The sequence below is a fragment of the Elephas maximus genome, chromosome 13 (genome assembly GCF_024166365.1).
Source record: "Elephas maximus indicus isolate mEleMax1 chromosome 13, mEleMax1 primary haplotype, whole genome shotgun sequence".
In the NCBI taxonomy this organism is placed as follows: Eukaryota; Metazoa; Chordata; class Mammalia; order Proboscidea; family Elephantidae; genus Elephas; species Elephas maximus.
In genome coordinates this window covers 47,065,338-47,088,130 of record NC_064831.1, presented here as the reverse complement: position 1 = coordinate 47,088,130, position 22,793 = coordinate 47,065,338, and the positions used below count along the sequence as shown (strand labels likewise).

The 22,793-nt window shown below is 41.6% G+C and overlaps 1 protein-coding gene across 7 annotated transcripts in view; it reads right to left on the bottom strand.

The window, feature by feature from the left end:
* TCF12 (transcription factor 12) overlaps nt 1-22,228 on the bottom strand; it is a 340,913-nt gene extending 318,685 nt beyond the window's left edge. For 2 of the 7 annotated variants that reach the window (XM_049905314.1, XM_049905315.1), the window contains exons 1-3: nt 21,938-22,226; nt 21,042-21,138; nt 19,980-20,052 (exon numbers count right to left, since the gene is read on the bottom strand). In XM_049905314.1, coding sequence (XP_049761271.1) covers nt 19,980-20,052; nt 21,042-21,116 — 148 coding nt within the window. In that variant the 5' untranslated portion in view covers nt 21,117-21,138; nt 21,938-22,226. Of the gene's footprint in view, nt 1-11,527; nt 11,788-19,979; nt 20,053-21,041; nt 21,139-21,937 lie in introns of those variants that run through there. The other 5 variants (XM_049905316.1, XM_049905318.1, XM_049905319.1 and 2 more) reach the window with 5 other exon arrangements.
* Nucleotides 22,229-22,793: the final 565 nt, after the last annotated feature.

Sequence of the window (22,793 nt, the reverse complement as noted above, 5' to 3'; positions counted from 1 at the left end):
TCTAAGACGTCAAAAATTTAAATGACAGTCTTGCACTTTTTTCTAAAAACAAAGCTAACTGAAGCGGATGCCTGTGAACTTCATCTAATCCAATATTCAAGGAGTATTTTGCTTGCACCACCACAAAAACATGCACAATTTTTAAACTATTTTAAGGATTTTAAAAAAACAAACACAACCATTTTAACAAAACAAACATTTGATACTTGAATGTGGAATTTGTTCTTAATTCAGTAGATTACAGTCAGGTTGAAAGAAGACTTTTTAAATGTTGATTAAACCATCTCCAAATTCTCAATCTACAATGGACTAGTCCCTTGGAAGAAAATGGTTTCATTTGTGTAGAAGGTGTTCCTCCTATAGAAACAGGATTCTTGCTTCAACTTTTTATGAACCCAGGTCATTAACATTCACAGCTCTTCAACAGCTCTCCTCAAACTAAGAGAGATTTTTGCCCTCTATAAGAAACAGCTCTGCCAGCCACCAGGGAAGGGGGCATCATTTTTCTCTAAATAGTAATGCAGTTCAACTGTGCCATTCCAGTCTCACCTGGTAAGATCCAGTATGAGTTTCAATTTTGGGGGTACAGGTTCATTCCACTATTAGTCTCTCCATGGAAACATTAGATACTCACAGTCTATTAGGCTGGTAGCAGAAACCACTCTTTATGTCCTTATATCCCAAAGAAAATGCCAGACTCACAGTAAATTCTCAAATGGTTCTTGAATAAACAAGTATTTAAGCACCCACTATAAGCCAGGTGGAAACTCTGATGGCACAGTGGTTAAAAGCTTGGCTGCTAACCAAAAGGTCAGCAGTTCGTGTCCACCAGGTGCTCCTTGGAAGCCCTACGTAGCAGTTGCATTCTGTCCCATAAGGTCGCTATGAGTCGGAATCAACTTGATGGCAACAGGTCTGGTGTTTCCAGTATGAGCCAGGTACTGTGTTAGACCCGAGAAGCAAAACAGCATCACTCGCGTTGCTGACCAGACAATGTGGTAATCCTGGTTTCACGAATACCGTCTTCATTCACGTATTCATTTCTCTGATGCAGTGTTCTTAGTCCCGCCCACCGTTCAGCATCAGCCCCGGGGTATCTAGAAAGACCAGTACCTGACTTCTTCCCCCTAAGCTCTAGGAGTCAATCCTAACGGCACATCAGAGTCATCTGGGGAACTTTCAAAAATCCCAATATCTGCGTCATTTCAGGCCAATTAAATCAGAACTCCTGGAGGTGGCACCCACCTAGAGGTGGTTTCCCTGCCTGTACTCTTCCTACTACATGTTTTCTATCAGCCTCATTTACCTCCCTAAAGAGGAAGGCGGATGTCTGCTTTCAGCTATGATGTAGTAGCTGGCACTGGACTTACCCTCCTACTGCAAAAAATTAGGAATGGAAAAATATGTATCAAATGACATTTTTCAGACACTGGAATAAACAGGGTAAGTCTGTGATCCCTGAGAAAAGGAAACCAACCAGGTGAGCTCTACTGTCACCCTGGCTTCCTGCCTAGAGGCAACTTACAAATGGCTGCAGAGGGGAGGGTCTCAAGCAAAGCAGACAGGTCTTGCTGGGCCACACAGCAAGGCTGAAGCAGCTGGAGTTTGTGAAGCAGAGGTCCAGGGGAGGAAAATATGAAGACAAAGAGCTCCAGAAACCTGCATGGAATCCCCTTGAGTGTGTTACCAATAATCAAGGCTTCAAACTGGTTCTGTCTGGTTTGAACCCCCGTCTACGAATTGCCTTTTTAACAAGTTCCCAGGCGATGCTAATGCTGCTGGTTGGGGACCAATTCTGAGAACTACTAGCAGAGCAGTGGTTCTCAAATTTTATTATACATTAAGAACCACCTGGGGATCTTGCTAAAATGTAGATTCTGATTCAGTATATCTAGGGTAGAAAAATAAGTTCTCAGCAGGGGGTTGAACAGGAATTAACCGGTTCAAAGCCCTGACCTGAACAGAGAACTTCATTAAAAAGCCAACAAATACCCTTAATAGAAGGAGGTGAATATAAAATTAGCCACTTTAATTTACAAAAACTGGAGACTCATTTTGGATTTTGCCTGAACACTCCTATACTGCGTATTTTCACCTGGACCATCAGGTCAAGCATGCCAAAACATTTCTGTGTGTCAGTCCAACAGCTTGTTCACCTCAGATCAGAGCACCAAACACAGCCTTTCCTAGAGTTTCCCAGGACTATTTTTATGTCCAGATACATTATTTACGATACCAAGACAATATCTGAAAAATTCCGAACTTGTATAGAAGCATTTGATACCAAGAAAATATTTTCCTACCACAACCCAGCCTGAGGGTTATTTTCAAGTAAAAAAAAAAAAAAAGTTCTGAAAATCGGGTACCTTTTAAACATCAATGAGATAGTCAATGAAAACAGTCAGATTATTATTAAATGTTAACAAAAGCTCCCTTTTCTGAACTTTCTTGCTATGCAGTGAACATCTTCACCAAAAAGTGTCATTTATATTTTTGAAATGTGTTTACAAACACAGCTTTGTTTCATAAAACTCAAAAACACAAAGGCTCCATTCAAATCATAAAAATACCAATTATCTCATCACAGAATCACTGAGCAAATGCAAACCTGCTCCTCTCCCAGGGAGCAAATGGGGACGCTCAGAGAACTCAACGACCAACCTAGAGACTGTCGAGGTGGCACTTCAGAAATCTGCGAGTTTAACAGGCAATCAAAGTTACTGCCTGAAATTGTAAAAAAAACTCACTATCAGACTACACAAGAAAACTCATCCCACATATTTCCAAGTTAGGCTATATCTGAGTTAAGACATAAAAGTACTCTAGCAGCCAGTACTTCAGATAAAGTGGCCTTAAGTCAGTGAGAAATTTACCAAACCCACTGTCCCTGAGTCAATTCCGACTCATAGTGACCCTATAGGACACAGCAGACCTGCCCCACAGGGTTTCCAAGGATGTAAATCTTTACGGAAGCAGACTGCCACATCTTTCTCCTGTGGAGTGGCTGGTGGGTTCAAACTGCCAAACTTTCGGTTAGCAGCCAAGCACTTAACCACTGGGCCACCACCACTCCTTGAGAAGCTGATGGTCAAGAATTTTGGTTCCAAGAGATTACTGAGGTATAAGAATTATTATCTTTATCGCACAAATCACATCTCCAGCTTGACAGAACTCTATATGTTTCCTAATCAGACTTCTTAATCTTCAGCTGATGTTCCCCCCAAACAGGATTCTGCCAAATTTCAAGTACAAAGGCGACGTCTTAACTCCGAACTACATCAAAGTGGTCAACCCAATTCTTAAGTTTTAAGAAGATATACACAATAAAATTATCAAAGATATCACGTCTAGATCTGAAATCTAACTTCAAAATACGAAGATAACGTGCTTTCTACAATCAACAAAGCCATCTTTGGTATCAAAATTCCAAACTGCAAATGATTTAGAAGTTCTAAGTAGAAGGCGGCAGTTTGCCTTTCTATCACAAGTTAAACAGGAGAACAGACTCATAGTGTCACTAAATAAGGGCATCTTTTTCTGCTCTTATGCATGCTTCCCTAGAGCCACCATAATTCTAGATTATACAACCTTTCCTCCCTCATGAAACCTTGGCAAAAATCAGGATTGTTTTAGGAAAAGTGTAATTTTCCAAAGTTCTGGCCATCTGCTGGTTTCCAAAAAAAAGGATGTGGTAAAATGGTTCCTATGGCCCTCACACAACAGAGCTCCTCTATCCAATCAATCCCGGAATCAGACAAGCCCTTCTCCCCACAGTCTGACATTACTAAAGAATGAGAGTGCCACACGCCCTGTGAAAAGAAAACACTATGAAAGTATCACTTCTCTTCCCTTTTCCGGGCCAGGGCTGGCTGCGGTTCCGTACAGCCAGCTGTATTCATGTAGAACCCTAATGGTTTTACCACTTGGCCACTTCCTGCTCATCTAGACAAGATGTTTAATCGCGGGGTCCTGGATGGGCTAGGTTTCTGCAGAAGGAATAAGAGATCAGGCGGAACATTCTAATACATGAACGCCTCAGGTATCCACTCAGCTAATCCACACACGTCTCACTGCCATTTCGCGACCATGCAGCTGGGGCTGGGAAAGAAAAAATGAACTGCATGCAATTACCAACAGATCACACACCTCAAATCTAAATCAAACAGTCACCAGGTGCTTACTGACCTCAAGGTCAGGTATTTTGCAGAACGACAAGTTTAAAACACCATCTTTGTCGTCAGCGAGTGTACAATCTGGCTAATGTACATATAATAAAAAAAAAAATAGGTGACTGTATTCTAATAGTGAAAACTAAAGAAACTTAGGGTAAAAAAACTCAGAGTTCACAGAGACCAACTTCCCACAAACAGGAATCATCTGTTCATCAGAAGCAGGCTTCAGTCTTCTTTCAAACGTACAGGGTTAGACTCCGGAGGCAGTCCAGCCACAGTAACTGGCTGGACTCTACTGGCCATGACGGCCATATTGGCCTTAGATACGCTATCAGGAGCAAAAAAAACAAGTACTTTCCTCCAGTCAAGAATCTTTAAAATATCTGCACTTTGACAAATTTGTGACCTGGAATGGCTGGGAACTATTTTGTAAAGGAAAGAGCATTCGAGTGGCACAAGAATGGGAAGAAGGTAATCCTAGATCAAAGAAAGGAGGCAGGGGGCCAGCCAAGAACAGTGTGACTGAAACAGATGATTCAGACTGGGAAGTAGCGAGTGTAAGACTGGCAGAGGTAAGTCTCTGTCAGATCATTAAAGTGCTTGAACACCAGAGTGAGTCTTCTGTTTTGACAGCCAACAGGGAACAATCACGGACCCTGAGAAAAAGATGAAGACGTTTTAAGAATGTAAGATGGACTAGAAAAGCAAACAACTACCAGCAAGGAAGCCAGGTAAGAACACGACTGCAGTGCCCGGTGGTAAAGTAACAGGTTATAGTGGCAGCCGAGGAACACACAAGCTCATCACTTAGCTATGGCCCCAGGGTTCTTACAAGTTATACCCAAGAACCCTCACTGGCCATTTCTCAAGGTCTGTAGTTTTGCCACTTCACTTGCCATCTCTTCTCACATCATTGCAATTTAATATAAATCTTCCAAGAAAGCGCTAAAAAAAAAAGCCTGCTCCCGTTGAGCTGATTCCCACTCACAGCGACCCTACTGGAGAGAGTAGAATTGCCCCACAGGGTTTCCAAGGAGCATCTGTGGATTCGAACTGCTGGCCTTTTGGTTAGCAGCCGACCTTTTGGTTGGCAGCCAAGCTCTTAACCACTGCACCACCAGGGCTCCAAGAAAGCATCAGGAATTATTAAAATGGGAGAAGCAATGAAGAAAGGCCCCTAGGACCTTCTTGATTCCAGTCAAGTAACTGTCAAGTAACAAGTCAACTCTCCCTATAACCCTTCCACCCAAACCCTGTCATTGTATTTGTCTGGGGAACAATCAGCAAACAGCTCCTGTGGAGCCCCAAAGTCCACTGCCCTGCTGGCTCTGGGTACCATGAGGTTTGGATGCTGCTTTCTTTCTTTAAAATAAAGTGAAAAGTTCTAAGTACTACAATCCCATAAACAGATGCATAAAAATACAGTGAGAGTCTGGAAAAATCCCAGTATGAGTCACACAAGCACACTCAATGCACAGAAGCAGTACTGGTTCCTAAGCCTTCATCTTCCTATCACAAAGAACCTGGGAACACCAGCATCAGCAGAGAGCCCCTGCCCAGATACTCTGTCAGCCCTTCCTGCTTCAAGCACAGGCATATGGCAGATGGGGGTTACACCTGCATTTCCCAACTTCATCCTTACTCTCCTTCATCATCACGCAGGAGTACACCAAGGCCACCACATTCTGGAGTTTTAATTCTTTAAAAAATAACTCTCCAGTGACAATAAAATGTTGTTCAGATTACCACTTGTCAGTAAAAAGCAGAATATTCCTAAGGACTGTCACACATTCATCAACTACTAAAACCTAAGGATAACTGTCACTACAAACAGATCTTCAGCAAGTACTGAAAACAACTGAGCAGAGGATAAAGAAGTCAGCAGATAACAGAGAACTGCTGACCTTGGGGCTCTATGTTTGTGATATAATCAACAGTCCTTACAAAGATTATGTCTGAAGATTTCTTTCATTTCATTACTTTACCTTTCCCAATCCAACCAAAGAGAAAGAACTCATCTGGGGAGTTTGAGATTGTGGGGGGATGCCTACTAAAAGGAGTTCCTTAAGCCACCTTCCCTCTAAATCTCCTAATTTAAACTTCCATAAATTATCATGAGAAACGTACAACCATAATTTTTGCATGAAGATTCCCCCCCCATATATATATTTTTAAGCTTGGAAAGCCTTCAGGAGTTGCTATGCCACCTTACATAATAACACAACTAAGAATGGTACAGAACCATAGGCTTCCACATATTAAAAAACATCTCTTCATAAATTATTTAACTCCATCACTATCACAACCCCATAAGGCAGTACTTTTATTCTCTTCATTCAGAGGCGAGTAAACCGATGACTCAGTGAGAGAATTCTCATCTTCCATGAGGAAGACGTGGGATTGATTCCTGGACAGTGCAGCCCATGTGCAGCCACCACCCGCCCCTCAGTGGAGGCTTGCATGTTGCTATGGTGCTGAACATGTTTCTAGGAAGAAAGGCCTGGCAATCTACTTCCGAAAATCAGCCAGTGAAAACCCTCTGGTTCACAACGGTCCGACCCAGAAGGGATCACACAGATGGTGCAGGATCAGGCATGAGCGGGGGGCTGACTCAACACCAGCTAACAGCAGTAACGAAGCAGACTCAGAGAGGTTAACACACTGCCCTAGCATCACGAAGCTAGTAAAGGATAATGCCAAGACCAAACCAAAGCCTTCTGACTCCAAACTCCTTCCTTTCCCCGATATCCACAATGTACCTCTCTATTCTCTACTATTTTCAAGTAAACAAAACCATTCTACACACACCAATAAAGAAACAACTGTATTAACAGGCCCTGTTTCAAATACCAGGAGCCCCCGTGGTGCAATGGTTGAAGCACTCAGCTGCTAACCAAAAGGTCAGCAGTTAGAACCCACTAACTGCTCCGAGGAAGAAAGATGTGACCGTATGCTTCCATAAAGATTATAGCCTTAGAAGCCCGGCAGGGCAGTTCTACTCTGTCCTATATGACTGCTATGAATTGGAATCGACTTGACCGCAATGGGTTTGGTTTTTGTCTCAGATACCTACAACCAAATTACAGTCCAGTCTACTTTACTTTGAATGTGTCACCTGGTGGCGCAAACATTTTGCACTTGGCTAACTAACCAAACCAAAAAGTTGGCAATTCAAATCTACCCAGAGGCACTTTGGAAGAAAGGCCTGGGGATCTTCTTTAGAAAGGTCACAGTCACGAAAACCCTGTGGAGCAGAGTTTTAGTCTGACAAACATGGGGTTGCCAGTCAGAAATGACTCAACATCAACAGGTTTTTCTCCTTTAAATAAATGAAAATACAAAATGGACTAACCATCACCCCATCAACATTATAAAAGTTAGTACTTTAGTCTTTTCATTTTAATCCATTAAGAATTCTGTTGCCAACTCTTCAGACAGGGATTGGACTAGACAATGGGATGGAGAGGGATGCTGGTGAGGAGTGAGCTTCTTGGATCAGGCGGACACTTGAGACTATGTTGACATCTCCTGTCTGGAGGGGAGATGAGAGGGTAGAGGGGGTTAGAAGCTGGCAGAACAGACATGAAAAGAGAAGAGTGGAGGGAGGGAGCAGACTGTCACATTAGGGGAAGAGCAACTGGGAGTATGTAGCAAGGTGTATATAAGCTTCTGTGTAAGAGACTGACTTGATTTGTAAACTTTCACTTAAAGCACAATAAAAATTGAAAAAAAAAAATTCTGTTGCCAAAATTAAATCTCTTCTGTATGTTTAATAATATTTTTAAACTACTCTTGGAATAACTATTTTTCATGTGTTTTTACTTGCCTTTCCGACTAAATAAACACTAAATCTTTGGAAAAGAGAAAGTAAAAATAAAGAATTTCTCACACTATGAAGCAATCATTCTTTCTACAGCCAATTTATCTTACAACTATCAAATTTCACCTTCTCCCCAAGGCACACGATCTGATGACAGAGGAACTAGTAAGCGAAGACCAAACCCATTGCCGTAGAGTCAATTCCAACTCACAGTCACCCTACAGGACAAAGTAAAACTGCCCCATAGGGTTCCCAAGGCTCTGTAAATCTTTGCGGAAGCAGACTGCCACAACTTTCTCCCGCGAGAGAAAACCACACACACGAAAAATTATACACTCCTAAAGGCATTTTGGAGCCCTGGCAGCTCAGCGGTTAACAGCTCAGCTGCTAATCAAAAGGTCGGCAGTTCAAATTTACCAGCCGCTCCTTGGAAACTCTATGGGGCAGTTCTACTCTGTCCTATACGGTCGCTATGAGTTGGAATCGACTCCACACCAATGGGTTTTGGTAAAGCTAAGAAATGTTTAGTTATTTTATAAAGTTTAGGAGCCCTGGTGGTACAGCAGTTAAAGCACTTAGCTGCCAACCAAAAAGGTCAGTAGTTCGAACCCACCAGCTGCTCTGCAAAAGAAAAATGTGGCAGTCTGCTTCCATAACGATCTAGAGCCCTGGAAACCCTATAAGGCAGTTCTACTCTGTCCTACAGGGTCACCAGGAGTCGGAATCGACTTGACGGCAATGGGTTTGGTTTTTGGGCCTTCTTTTTAATTAAAAAAAAAATTTTTGCATCGTTTCTTTTGGAAAATAGCAACATTACACCACTTAAGCCTTCTTGTTACAACAACAAATTCTACAGATTTGTAAAAAAAAAATTAAATTCCTCCTCAAGACAAACCGTGCCCTGCTGTAGATTGGTATCAGTGCAGGTGCAACGACGACCGACCAGCTTGCTACTTCTGAGGGGGAATCAGAAACCACAGGCAAATGTATATCACTGTTGATTTCTCTATTTCCTCTGTGAAAAGAGCAGTTACCAACTTCCTATAGGTGATACAAAGTAAATAACATACGAGTAAATACTTACGAAATAAGTGTTATCACTATTGATTTTTTAAACAATGAAACTCTTCTCTTTTCCATCATCATTCACTGGGCGAAGTCCTGTTGCTACTACAGCTTGCTCAGCAGGTGTCCAGAGTCAGGCTCACTACTACACTGCCCTCAAGCTTACACATAAGAGGTTACCTAAATATGAAGGAAAGAGAGGCTCTGGCCGTACCCTGTTCTGTGTTCTTACACCAAAGCCTTTCATACTCCTACAAACTTTTCTTAAGTGGACTTAAATTTTTAAACATTTTATCATGGCTCTTTTACACTGGGGATAGATCCCACAGGGAACAGGCTTGCACCAAGCAACCGGCAGAGCCAGCATGACCTACCTGCCCGCCTCTCAAACAGACTCCACAGACTAGTTTATTACACACTCTTTCATTGCTACTTCCATATTTTATACTAAACGGTAGTGGACTGAGCCAATGGCAGGCTCCTGAAGAAAATTTCACACGCTCATTAGAATCACAACTTGTTTTTTATAATGATGTCTTTAATGAGTATATTTCAGAAATAAAAATCACATGGTACTAGCCTAGGAAAACATTCAATTGTTATTAAAAACAGTTAAATTTACCAAAGACCGGTTTCTTCTGTCTCCCACAAAACTTTACCTTGCATCCCTTTTCTTCAGGAGGATGGTAGGCTTGGTATGATTTTCTTCTCTTTTTGTTCTCAGGCAACACTTATAATTCAAAAAGGGTACAATCAGGGTTCAGGCTCCTTTTGGACGTGATCACGTAATGTTAGTTATATAAATGATGGGGATTGAAATAATTCTGTTCTTCTGATGTTGTTTGCCATCAAGTCAATTCCATCTCATAGCGACAGAGGAGAACCGCCCCATAGAGTTTCCTAGACTGTAATCTTTATGGGAGCAGATTGTCAGGTCTTTTCCTCCCACAGGGGTGCCTGGTGGGTTTGAAGTGCCAATCTTTTGGTTAGCAGCCAAGTGCTTAACCATTGCTCCACCAGGGTTCCTTACTCTCCTGACAGTACTCTGAAAATTTCCATGCATGCTTATAACTGATTGGGAAAAGTACATTCCTTTACCCAAAATTTTGGTTCTGACTGAGCAGTGTTTCATTCTGTTGTACACAGAGTTGTTGAGTCGGAATTGACTCGATGGCACCTAACAACAACATAACCTAGAGTAAAAAAAAAAAAAAAAAAGCTAGCCATCAATATTTAGGATACTTAGGACAGTCTTGAAATGGCTCTAAATACCACCTCATTGGAAAAAAGGTATCACCAATTCAAGTTGTCTTTATGCACCCACTAAGAGATTCTACATGAAACACACCCTTCCCTTTAACTTTATTTCAAACTGGGAACCGCAGAGAAAAATATTTTCCAAAACTTTAGCATGTCAACAACCAACCAGATAAGCAAATGGGCCTCTCACCAAACGATAAAATCAGCTACATACAGTAGGGCTACCAAACAGCAAAAATCTAGGAGGACCTGCTAACACGAGGGAGCTCAGCCCTGGTCTAGGAGGGGCCATACAAGCTCACCTTCTCTTAGCTCACATGCGTCTAAGCCATGCTCCTGCCAATAAGTTCACAGTGAGATGAGCAAGAAGCAAACCTCTTCTTTATCCCCCAGCAACATGGAAACAAGAACATATGCCTCCAGGACTGAGAGGCTGGATGATGGTAACACCCCGTGGGGCTCCCCATGGCACTCCACGACCACTAACTCTCTCCAAGAGCAGCAGGCCTTTGCTCATTGATTGGAGCTGCCGGGATCATGTAAGTCACCCCGTGTTCTCTACATTAGTCACCCACGAAGTGGTGGGAGAGCAATTATGAGTTGGTCCTGCTCATTTTTTAAAGCCTCACGATGGCTCACCGGCAAAACTACCAGAAAGCAAATAAACTTCCCAACAACTTCTGAGTGAGGCTTGGGAGTGGCTGCCTCCAGACAGACTAGCATTTGGAAACTGGAATGATCTTTCATCAATTAGATTACCACAAATTCAGAGAAACCCCATCAGTCCAAATCGAAGCACTTCCTACAGGCTGAAACAGAGCCTTTAAAGTATACTATTTTCTGTCCTGCACCTTATCTCAAATTGTTTTATTATTTTGAAGGTTTCATCCAAGTCACCACCCAATGCAATAAACATTAATAATCAATCCCTAATCTGTTTTCATTTCTATGGGATCTCTAAGTTCCCAACCAGCTCACAGTAGCTTGAATGACTCACAACGGTCTGTCCGTATGAGAGTACATTTTTAACATGGAACCGAAAGGAAAAAAAAAAACACTCTGTGAAAAAATACACATTTCCTTCCCCAAAAAAGCATATGTTAAAAAATTACAGGATGATCTGGCTGGAAAGAGAAAATGCTGGTACAAATTGCAGTTACGTTACTAACAAATATCTCATGCTTCAGTTCATGGAAATAACATTTCCTACCTATAGACGGTTTTCTCCTCTCATGTAATGATCCTTTTTTCATAAACTTCTGGGGATACAAGAAGAGATCCAGGAATGGTTAAAGGCAGCTAAAAACTATACTGTTGAGCTGGGCTCCTCACTGAGGAATAGGCAGCAAAGGCCAACATCCCACTCCACCCTTCCGCCCCAAAGACACAAAGCGATACAAGAGAGGAAAACGTCAACATAAGCCAAACACAGTGTATCTTCCTGGAACTTCAGTTTTCATAATGACTAATTAAAATGTTTATATTAGAATAAACATGCTTGTGCTAAAAAAAAAAAAAAAAAATTTTTTTTTTTTTTTTTTATGTTCTACAGAGGAGAAAATTAAGGTGTACGTGAATTTTCAAGATAAGATTTCTTCTGCTCACTTGTGATGTGCTGCTTCAGGTTATGGGGTGGGGGTGTTCCTTTTCCACTCTGCCAATAAGGAAAAAGTAGAGAAGCTCTACCCTAGAGACTCTTAACATTCTCTCCAACCTGTCTCCCAGCTATTCTATCCTCTCAGGCCACATAATTTTTATTGTATGTATTTATTTAGACTATACCTCATTCCAAAAAGGATTTCAAGCAGCTGGAGAGAAAATATGGAGCAAACACTACATCCAAGTGGCAGTGCCGAAGCGGAAAGAAAGTTTTCAGAGGGTGTACACATTCCGTTGACTAGTTTACACTATACAATTCCTAGTCTTCCAAATTACAGTATTAGGAAAAAATCAACTTAAAAGAAAAGTCCTTTTGTGCCTGATTTCTTCTTAGACTTTTAACAAGATATATATAATTTTACAGCACTAAAAAAACAACTTTGATAAGTTGCCCTTGTGGGGACATTTTCCCAACACCACTGCTATGAGGAAAATCTTGTTGTATCCAAAGTAAGACGAGATAATGCCCTAAATTACTTAGAAGAGTACACAGAATATAACAGTAATTCAATAAACATAGGCCATAATTATTTTTGTTAATAATTAATATTATTAAAATTACTTAAGAAAATGACACAATAACGTTGGCAGCTAGCAGTTTTGAAGCAGCTTTGTGGCAAGCAAATACAGAGATAACCATATTTGATTCCCACAAGGATTCTGAAGGTAAGCATTATCCACTCTTCACAAAGGAGAAAACTGTGGCTCAGATACTTTAAATGACCTGCTAGGCCCACCCCGCCAGTAAGTCAGAAAGCAATTCCAACCTTGTTGTCTGGCTCCTGAACCCAACTCTTTCCACTATACTACACTGCTTCTTTCATTAAAAAAAAAAAAAAAAAAAACAGGAATTCAAGGGTTCTCTCAATGACAGACTCCAACTGGATTTACACTACATTTCAATAAGCACAGGTCAAAGAATGACAGGAATTCCATCTAGACACCACATAATCCATTTATACAAAAATATTATCTGTACCAAATATCATCATGTGCTCCATTCATACACTAATAAAAATTTGTATTTTTATGTTAAATAATCAACCAAATCTCTAATTTTATACCTTTATCACCACCATCAGCATCAATCCTCAAGCAAAAAAAAAAAAACACATCAATCCTTGGCCTGATAATTTATCTCCCTCTGAGTTCATTTCCTTAGGGGAATTCGTTCACTCACTTAGCTTTAATTATAACTTGTAGGCACACAAAACAAAATCTGTATCTCCCATCCAAAGGAAACTGAAGTGGAGGCAAAAATGTTTACGTACACAAAAAGGTGCTCTCTACCACATTATTCATAATATCAAAAGGCAAATTCTAACAAAAAGTAAATTAACAAACAAAAACCCAAAACATCAAGCAGTAAGAGAAGTGGTGAAATAAGTATGGTACATGCATTCTATGTCATACCATGCAACAATTTTAAACCACGTTTACAAAGGCTCTTTAATGACATAGGGAAATACGCTATAATATAAAATGGAAAAAAAAAAAGCAGAACATAATATGAAACCTTCAGTAAACTTTTAATTCTGTAAACACAGGACTATTAGGAGAAAATGATTAAAAGGAAATAAATCAAAACAGTAATTTTTGTTGGGTAGTAAAATGGAGTGATTTTTTTTTTCCCTTATTTCTTCTCCAATTTTCTCATCAGAGACCATGTATTTATTTCATAGCCAGAAAGAAAGCTGGTTTTTGTTTGTTTGTTTGTTTGTTTAAAACCAACATCTTCAACTCATCTCCCAGCACTCTTCCCCCATCTTACCCCCAGATTAGCAAGAAGAGTCCCAAGTCCTATGAATTTTAAAATGCTCAAAACAATTCAGCATCTTTTATTTCTCCAGCACTGCCACCCTCCAATTATGCCAGAACTACAACCTTGAGCCGCTTCTCTTACCTTCAGAAATCCAACCCTTCAAGTTCTATCTTCTACCCTGGTATTGTTCCTTCTTACTTCCTACACTAACGCCGAGTCCGGACCTTCATCAACTTACCCCCCAGATGAGCAGGGAAGGCTCCTAAGTAAACGCCTTCCTCACTGCTAGTCAGTCCCTCACCACTAACAATTTACTCCACCACAGCTTACTATGTCCTTGGCGCTGTTCTTGGGGCTGTCTTAAAACCCAGTAAGACAGCTACTATTAGTAGTCCTACTTTACAGATGAAGAAACAGCCAGAGAGAGGTTAAGTAACTTAGCCAAGATCACCCAGCTAGTAAAAGGGCAAAGCCAGGATTTTCAGGATGGCCCCTGAAAACAGTACTCCAGGCACAGTGATCAGTAAGAGCCAGCTGCTCTTTCTCTGATCTCTACAGGCACTTGCATCAAGTTAAACTCCCACTTCCAGGTCACATCTGAGAGGTCAGTTCTCTTCCCTAACTCATTTTCCACATCACCTTCACAGGTAACTCTAAATTCATCCCGTCTGAGTTTTCGTTAAGCCTGTCCCACTTCTCAACAAACTTACTTTTATGGATTCAGTTTAAGCTATATTAGTGTATAGTTGTTGGCAGTTTTTATGTTACAGAAATTTAGCTCCCTCATGATTTTACATTTTATCTTCCCATCTAGACAATAAAATGTTTCCACTTCCTTTTGCCTACCTTCTTCATTTCTCACCTTCTCAAAAGCTACTAGAATACTGGCTTCACAAAGTAAATAATAAATAAGTGGTTGACTGACAAATCCAAGATAAATACAGCTCAGCTGTTCAAAAAGGCTGAATATCATTCTTTAGCCTTTTGAACTGATATATATTTAACTGTTTGTTTTTTCCTTTTATTCCCTAAATGCTAAAACATAAGGTTTGCAATTTCAACATTCCCATCCAGAAAAAAAAAAAAAAAAAAAAATTCAAGTGATACTCAAAAGTAGTCATATTAATTGATAAAAGGAAAATAAAAGTATCCCACATTATTCAGAAATAACCTTTTTCTCTTTTTCCAGCAGACCCTTTACTTCACTCTGTGGCAAGAGTTAGCAAGGTATGACATGCTAAGTAGGCAATGGCGTTTCAAGCAAGATTACCAATTGTTCAAGAACAGACAAAACTATCTAGCTTTAATGAAGGAATATTTTAAATGCCTCCATTAAATCTAAGGAAACCGTGGTGGCGTAGTGGTTAAGCGCTACGGCTGCTAACCAAAGGGTCAGCAGTTCGAATCCACCAGGTGCTCCTTGGAAACCCCATGGGGCAGTTCTACTCTGTCCTATAGGGTCTCTATGAGTCGGAATCAACTCGACGGCAAGGAGTTTGGTTTTTTATTAAATCTAAAGTGTAAAAACTGTGTTTATATTCAAGGCTGAATATCTTCATCTTTATCTTACCATTCCAACAGAATTTTTTTTTTTAAATCAAAGGAAAAGATACTCTATTGGATAACGTAAAAAACAGAACCTTGCATTTGTTTTTAAACTACTAACGAAAACAGATAAAAGTAACAATACAGGTATGCCTCATTGTATATAATAAATGTCTAAAATACTGTGATCTATCAAACTGTGTTTTAAATCCATTATAAGCAATTATCATTTAAAGGAACACTCCAGGGAACTGTTCTGGAAAGCACAATCTTATATTCTCGCCCTAATTTTTCTGTTTTCCAGGTTTGTATTTTCATACACAGGTTTTCTCTAAAAGACTTCTTTGCTACTTCACCTGAGATGAGCCACCTAGCAGCACATCATATTCATCCTAAAATAACACATTTTTTTTCCTCCTTGTCTGCTGACTCTGGAGTACTTTCATTCATCATTAAAGCTTACCTAAAACAAGTATCTAAATGATTCATTTACCCAAATAATAGTACTAAGTCTTAACAAATTTTAAAAAGTGTTTCTTACCACAAATATAGTTAAAAAATTTCAAAGCTGACAAGCACACAGTATGAACCAGGCCCTACTCATAGCCTTAAAACGCCCTCAGTGAAAAGGCCAAACCCAGGCTCCTCTCTTTTTAAAATCACCATTCCTATTTATACTACATTTCAGTTAGAAGAACACATTGGTAAAATTCTGGTTTTCTCTTTCTTGATTTTCTCCTTGATATGTTCAAATAATGCCAGGCAATTTGAAAAATTTACTCCATGTTTAAAAGAGTAAGTAAGTGTTTAATCATTCCACCAGGAATTTTTTTTTCTAATTACTGTAATGGAGAAGCGGATGCCACTACAAGAAGGCAACATCAGGAATCCTCTTGGTGATGGAACTAACTGCTTTGCATCCTGACAACATCAGCATCAATAACCAGGCTGTGACACTCAACTACAGTTTTGCAAGATGTTACCTTTGAAGGAAAGCGGGTAAAAAGGTATAAAGGCTCTCTGGGCACCGTTTCTTGCAGACGCAGGTAAATGGTACCTACAGTCATCTCAAAACAAAAAAAAATTACTTAAAAAAATTTTTCTAAAGAGCCATTTAATGGACATTCATTTTTCTGACCCTATACAAATATTCTCCAAAACCCTACATATACATCTGAAAATTTTCCCCCAAAAATGATCGGTAACTTAAGAACGTAAAACTATATTCTTTTTAAAAATGAAGAGCTACGAAACACTCTTTACAATTATTTCCCCAAAAAAACTTGGACAAGAAAAAACGTACAGTTACAAAAGTCTGATTTGAATGAGGAAAAGTAAAACTTTACTTGCTAGTTAAAATAACTTTCTAAATAGAAATATCAGAGAGAGACATACTCAATACATACACATGGCTTGCAAAACAAATACATCCCACCCCTTCCAGCTTCTCTTATTACCTAGATTCAAACACTAACAAAGGAAATTTTCAGATGGTATGCCAACATTTAATCTACTGAAAAGTGAACCTGATATCACAACCTCTAAAGGGGGGGCGGGGGTTTAAACACCTTAAACATTTCCATTTTGACAATCCTTTCAACAAACTTTCCTCCTATACGCTGCCCTAATGGAGTACCTCACTTTCTGCTCCTACAGAGGGAAACATCTCCCTCAAGGTCACTGTAGGAAAGTCTCCCACAGCCTATCGCAAGGGGACTAATTCAGTCTTACCATAACACAAAGAAAATTAAGAGCTTGATGAAGAAAAAACATTACAACCGACTCAAGACAAGCAAGTAACAGTAAATACACATTCATATTTTCCAGTGACTTCTGATGAAATGTCAGCTATCATAAAGTTATTTGTTTTGCCTCATGAATGAGATCAACGATAACGTCATATACTGTAACATATACTGTATGTTTTCAGCTAAAAAATAAAACACTGTAAAAGTGTTATATGTTATTTTTCAGAATCAGCCCACGGTGAAATTAAATCATCCTCAAAAAGGACAAATAATCAAGAAAGGAAATTATAATGTACAATTATAGTTTTCACTGGGTAAAAGGCCTGGGGTTTTACACGTGTTACTCTAAAGACCAGAAAATCCTAACTTAATCTTTAAGTCAGCTCTTCAAATTGAAAATCAGATCATGAGCCCTTTATATGCTACAGATAAACAAGCATCAGGACATATTACACAATATCCTTTGAAATCAGGGCAGATGATAATTTCAATAAAATACATAAAGTATATCAATAATATTACTATACCAAATTCTTTCAGACCTTCCTTTTAATAAAAGAAATAACTATATGTCTAATAACACATCTACCAATATACTCTGATGTAAAATTATCACTTATGCTATCTTCCCTTCCCCAAATTTAAATCCACTCAATAATTATTAAAGGTCACAGCTTTATTTTTTGAACAATTTTTTTTTCTGGCATTTAAGATAAACCACACAAACATTACTATATTCACTGAATACAGGTGTTCAAGTTCAAACTTTAAATGGGTAACAAACCCAAATTTTCGCTTTGGCACTAAAATTTCCCACTTCAAACAATCAAATTCTGTGACCATTTCTACAGTGCAGAATTTTTTTTTTCTTTGTGTAACACAAGCTATTTAAAGAAGGGTCCCGTAGCTGCTCCAATGCCATGTCTTTATTCCTGACCAAGTTCATAGTGTAATTCTTAATCTACTGACAACATAAACCATACCTTTTTAATCTTAAAAAGTGAAATAAACATATTCACTCTATTTTAAAAACAGAAAGCATCTTTAATAGCAAGTTTCTGAAGTTCATATTCTCAAGAACAGTGTCAGTTAAATAGATTTTCCACAATTTAAGCAGGAACTAACAGCATGAAACAGCAGCATCACTACTCATTTAATGAATTATTTACTGAGCACATACTACGTATGTGGAACTTGACATTTCAAAAATAATTTCTTACACAAAATAAATTCGAGTTCCTAAAACTGCAAAAATTAGGATGCAGTCAAAATATTCATAAAGAAAGAAAATGTTGCCTTCGTCTATATTAACTAATAATTTTCCCCCTTGCCTCTAAAAAAGTAACAGTTTTCCAGTAATGACCAGTAAAAGGAAGACGCTATGGGGAAAACTGGGGTTTGGCTGACATTTCATGTTACCCTTTTGATTATGATAATATCACTCTTTAGTGCTATTTAAAATCCAAAACCTTTATTTTTTTGAAATGTTACATTACATGCAATATTTTTCACCACTAACTGAAATTTCATCATTAAGAACAAATTTTAGTAAAATAGTATATAATTTTAAAATAAAAACATTCTTTGAATATGAAATGTTAAGTTAGTTATGAAATTAACCTTACTTTCTGATATTTTTCTCTTCCCATATTTTACAAAATCAACTATCATTTTACTGGAGGAAACAAAAAGTATCAAAGAGGAATTACTGAGTTTCAGTCCACAGATCTGACAGCTGGTTTTCTTAAGATGATGCTGCTTTGACTTTAGTTATTTGCTTTTCACCTCTTAGTACTAAGGAATAAATGAAACAAAAAATTACAGTCTTTGTACGTTAGAATAAACCTTCCTTATGAAATGTTTATAAAATAATTGTGAGTTTAAAAAGTTAGAAAAAAAACTTGAGAAAAATGAGATATATGTTTAATCAAGGAGCAAATTAATTACAGAGAAAGTACATTTAAAGAAGATAGCACTATTATGGTAATAGAAATCTAATTTAGCTTAAACATTATCCTATTTTAACTTGAATACAGCACAAAATTCAGTCATTTAATAGGAAATATCTGAATATAAATGTAAGTTTCTATTCATTTGTAACATTTACTCCATTAACATTTTAAATAATTGTCCACAAAATTATTAATTTGTTGCAGACTTCCTGAGAAATGACAATTTTTTAAATAAATAAATCTTATTGATGATTATTTAACTCAATAACAGTTTTCATATGCATATATTCAATAGAACTGTCTTTACAGCCTGAGATTTAATAATGCTAATTAGCTGAAAATGTATGAAAATTTAAATGCACACCTATATTTAAATTAAAAAAAAAAAAAAAAAGGACCATGCATGAACTACAGGGCTTTTTCTTCTAACACTTTTCAGTACAGAACAAAGTACTGAACTGATATATTTAAATGGCTTCTGCTCATTTTATTCTCTAAATGCTAAAACATTCTATTGGTAATTTCAATATTCTCATCCAGAGAAAATAAATACTCAAGTGACAGCTAAAATCAGTCCTATTAAATGACCAAAAAAAAAAAAAGTATACTACACTGTATAGAAACAGTCTTTTTCTTTCCCCAAAAGACCCCTTCAAACAGTGTTACTTTACTTTCTGTGGCAGGAGTAACCAGTCTTTGACAATACTGCACAGGCAATGACATTCCAGGCAAGACTACCAACTACGAACTGAATCTCTTGTCTTCAATCATTTTAAAATTCATAAGGGGTCAATTTCAAATCTACACTGAAATTCTTGTGGAAATGCCAATGGATTCTTGGTGCAACACCTATAATTTAGGGCTTTTTGTTTTTCTTTTTAACTTGACACACTAGCAAATGGCATGCAGAAAAATATTATTAAATGCTTGACACTCTTCCACTAAAATGTAATGTAACACCAAGATGTGAGTTTCTGACTTTAGACATCATCTTACCTGATCCACTGAACTGACTGCTTCCCAGCGTGGTTGGCCTAGTTTTCCCACTATTGACAGGTGGGGAAAACATCTGCAAAATAACCCAAATGTGTCAAAGTTAGTCCTGAAATTCTTCTAGATCCCCTGCTAACAAGTCCACCAAGAGCCATCAACTAGTTACTATGTTTCCAAAGAAAGTTAAAATTCAGGAGATACATTCAGACCCAGAAAAGCAAATACATTAAGAGATACAATTTCCTAACACTACTTGGAAGTACAGGTTGCATTCTGTTCTGAAAAGCTGGACACTGACATGACAGAAGAAAAGATTATTAAATTTAAACAGTCAATTTTTGCCCAAGATCTTCACCTTGAAACTAAGTGAATTCACTACATTTACACTATGTACACACGCAATCTAAAAGCATGTCCAGTGAAACAACTACCTTCACTACAGATCCACTAAGACGCAGTTCTACGGAGCAGGTATCCTCCCACCTCCAGACAGTAGTTATTAAAGAAATTCAACCCTTTGGTTTCAACTGATATTTTTAAGTCATGTGCACACATACATATCTCCACAGCCATCTTAAAATAAAACTGTTCAGCTCAAAAGGTTGGAAATCTAGCCCTGGGCTGGCTTTCTCATACCTGACATCTTTCAAGTACCACTAACTGTATCAACCAGATCTCAGGGAGCAGGATGTTGTGGAGTACTGAAGAAAAAAAATAATTCTTTTTTCATATAAATCCCAAATTCCTAATCACAATAATCAGGCTTAGAGGGTGACTCAACCAAAGATTGTGGTTACATTGTTCTCCTTTTAACTGGGTAAACCGAATGACCCCTCTGGCGTTAAAGTTTTAAATCTGCAAGTCTAGACATTACATCAAAGTTCAGGTGTCCAACTTGGGGGAGCTGGGCTCCCGCCCTGAGAACTACCGCTCGAAGCAGGTGGAGTTCACGCTGCCCAGACTCCACGTCGCTTTTAACCCCCTTTCTTGCCTCCCTCTATTTTGTTTGCTATTATTTCTGTAGACCTCAGCAGGACCCCAAGAGGCCGCGGAAAGGTCCCCTACCGCACTGAAGTCCAGCAGGTCGCTCAGCTCCTTGTCGGTCCCTATAGCGGCCATGCGCTGCTGCTGGGGATTCATCCTCGGTCACTTTTAGCGGGTCCTAAGGCGGAAGACACGGGCTCAGGAGAGATCCCGAGGCCCAGAGCGCAGGGGGCGCAAAGGGTCGCAGGGGGAGAGCGAAGGCGCGGGGCCGCCAGGCTGACTTCCCGGACCCCCGACTCGTCCCCACCGCGGCGCCGACAGGGCGCGCGAGCCCAGCGCCCGCCGGGGTCCGGGGTCCGGGAACACGTTCCCCGGCGCGGCCCGGAGGCTCCGTAGGTCGCCGCCTGCCCGCGAGTTTCCGCGCCCCCCGCCCCGGGCCGCCGGTCCCGGGGGCCGCGCGGGGGTCCCGGGGGCGCGGTGCGGGGACTCGGCGGCGGCGAGCTGAGCGGCCAGGGGGCCGCCCAGGGAGTCACCGCGCGGCAACAATGGGGCCGACAAGTTGCAGGGGCCGCGCCGCCGCAGGCCCGTGTCCACCGCGCACGGCCCCGACGTCCCCGGAGGGCCTGCGGCTCGGAGAGCGCCCCCCGCGCCCCGGGGCGTCCGGAAAAAGAAAGAGAAACGCCGGCCACCCGCCTGCCGCCCCGCGCCCCGTCGCCGCGGCCTCCCCACCTGCGCGCCCGCGGCCGGACCGGCGAACAATGAGCCCCGGGCTCCGCGGCCGGACCGCCCCCCGCGCCCCAGCCCGAGCGGCCGAGAGAGCCGGGGGCGCAGGGCCGAGCCCCGCCGCTCGCGCCTCCCCCGCTCTCCAACTTGGAGGGGACCCCGCGCGGTGCCGTACAAAGGGGCGCAGGCCAGCCCCGCTCGGGCAGGACGCAGGCGCCCCCGGCCCCGTCCCCTGGCCCCCGGCCCGCGGTTACCTGCTGCCCCGAGTCCGCATCCAAGCCCGATTAAAGTTCACTCCGGCCGAGAGCGCGCTCGGGCCCCACGCCGCCGCGCCTGGCTCCCTGTGCCCGCGCGAGCGCTCGGGTCCGGCCGGGGAGGCGGCTCTCGGCCTGGCCGCCCCTTCCTCCGGGCGGGCTGGCGGTCCCCCCGAATGGAACTTGTGAGTCTCCTCAGGCGGACATGTTCGCCGAGCGGCCGCAGCACCGCGCTCGCACGGCCCCGGATCCCTCCGCGCCGGGAAGAGCCCGGCTTAACCCCCTCGTGCCCGGGCCGCTCCGCCCGCCGAGGAAGTGGGGCCCGCAGAGGGGCGGGAAGGGGCGGGGCGGGGCGCTGGACAAAGCCCGCGAGGGCGCGGCGGCCGGAGCCGGACCGCGGGAAGGCGGGAGGCGCGGGCGCGCGGGGCGTGCGGCGGGGACTGAGCCGCCGGGCGCAGCTGCGGGCACATCCGTTTGCTGCCAGGCCGCTGGGAGCCCGAGGTCGCGCGGGCCGAGCCCGGAGCCACTCAGGCCGCCCCGCCCGACCACCAGCCAGAGTACCAGCCCGGAGCCCGAGGCCGCCCAGCGCGGAGCCCGAGCCGGAGCCCGCGGCCGCCCAGGCCGCCCAGCCCGAGCCCCACCCCGGAGCCCGAGGCCGCCCAGCCCGCGCCCGAAGAACACGGGGCCCCCCTGGAGCCCGCAGCTGCAAAGTACTGGAGGCCGCCCAGCCCGAGACAGCGGAACACCGGACTCCAGACGCTGCGCGCGTGGGGAAGGGAGGCCCGGCCACTGCGGTCCGTTCTGGCAGTAGTTGCGTTTGATACCGAGTTGGATGTAAGAGAAAGGACAAAACCTC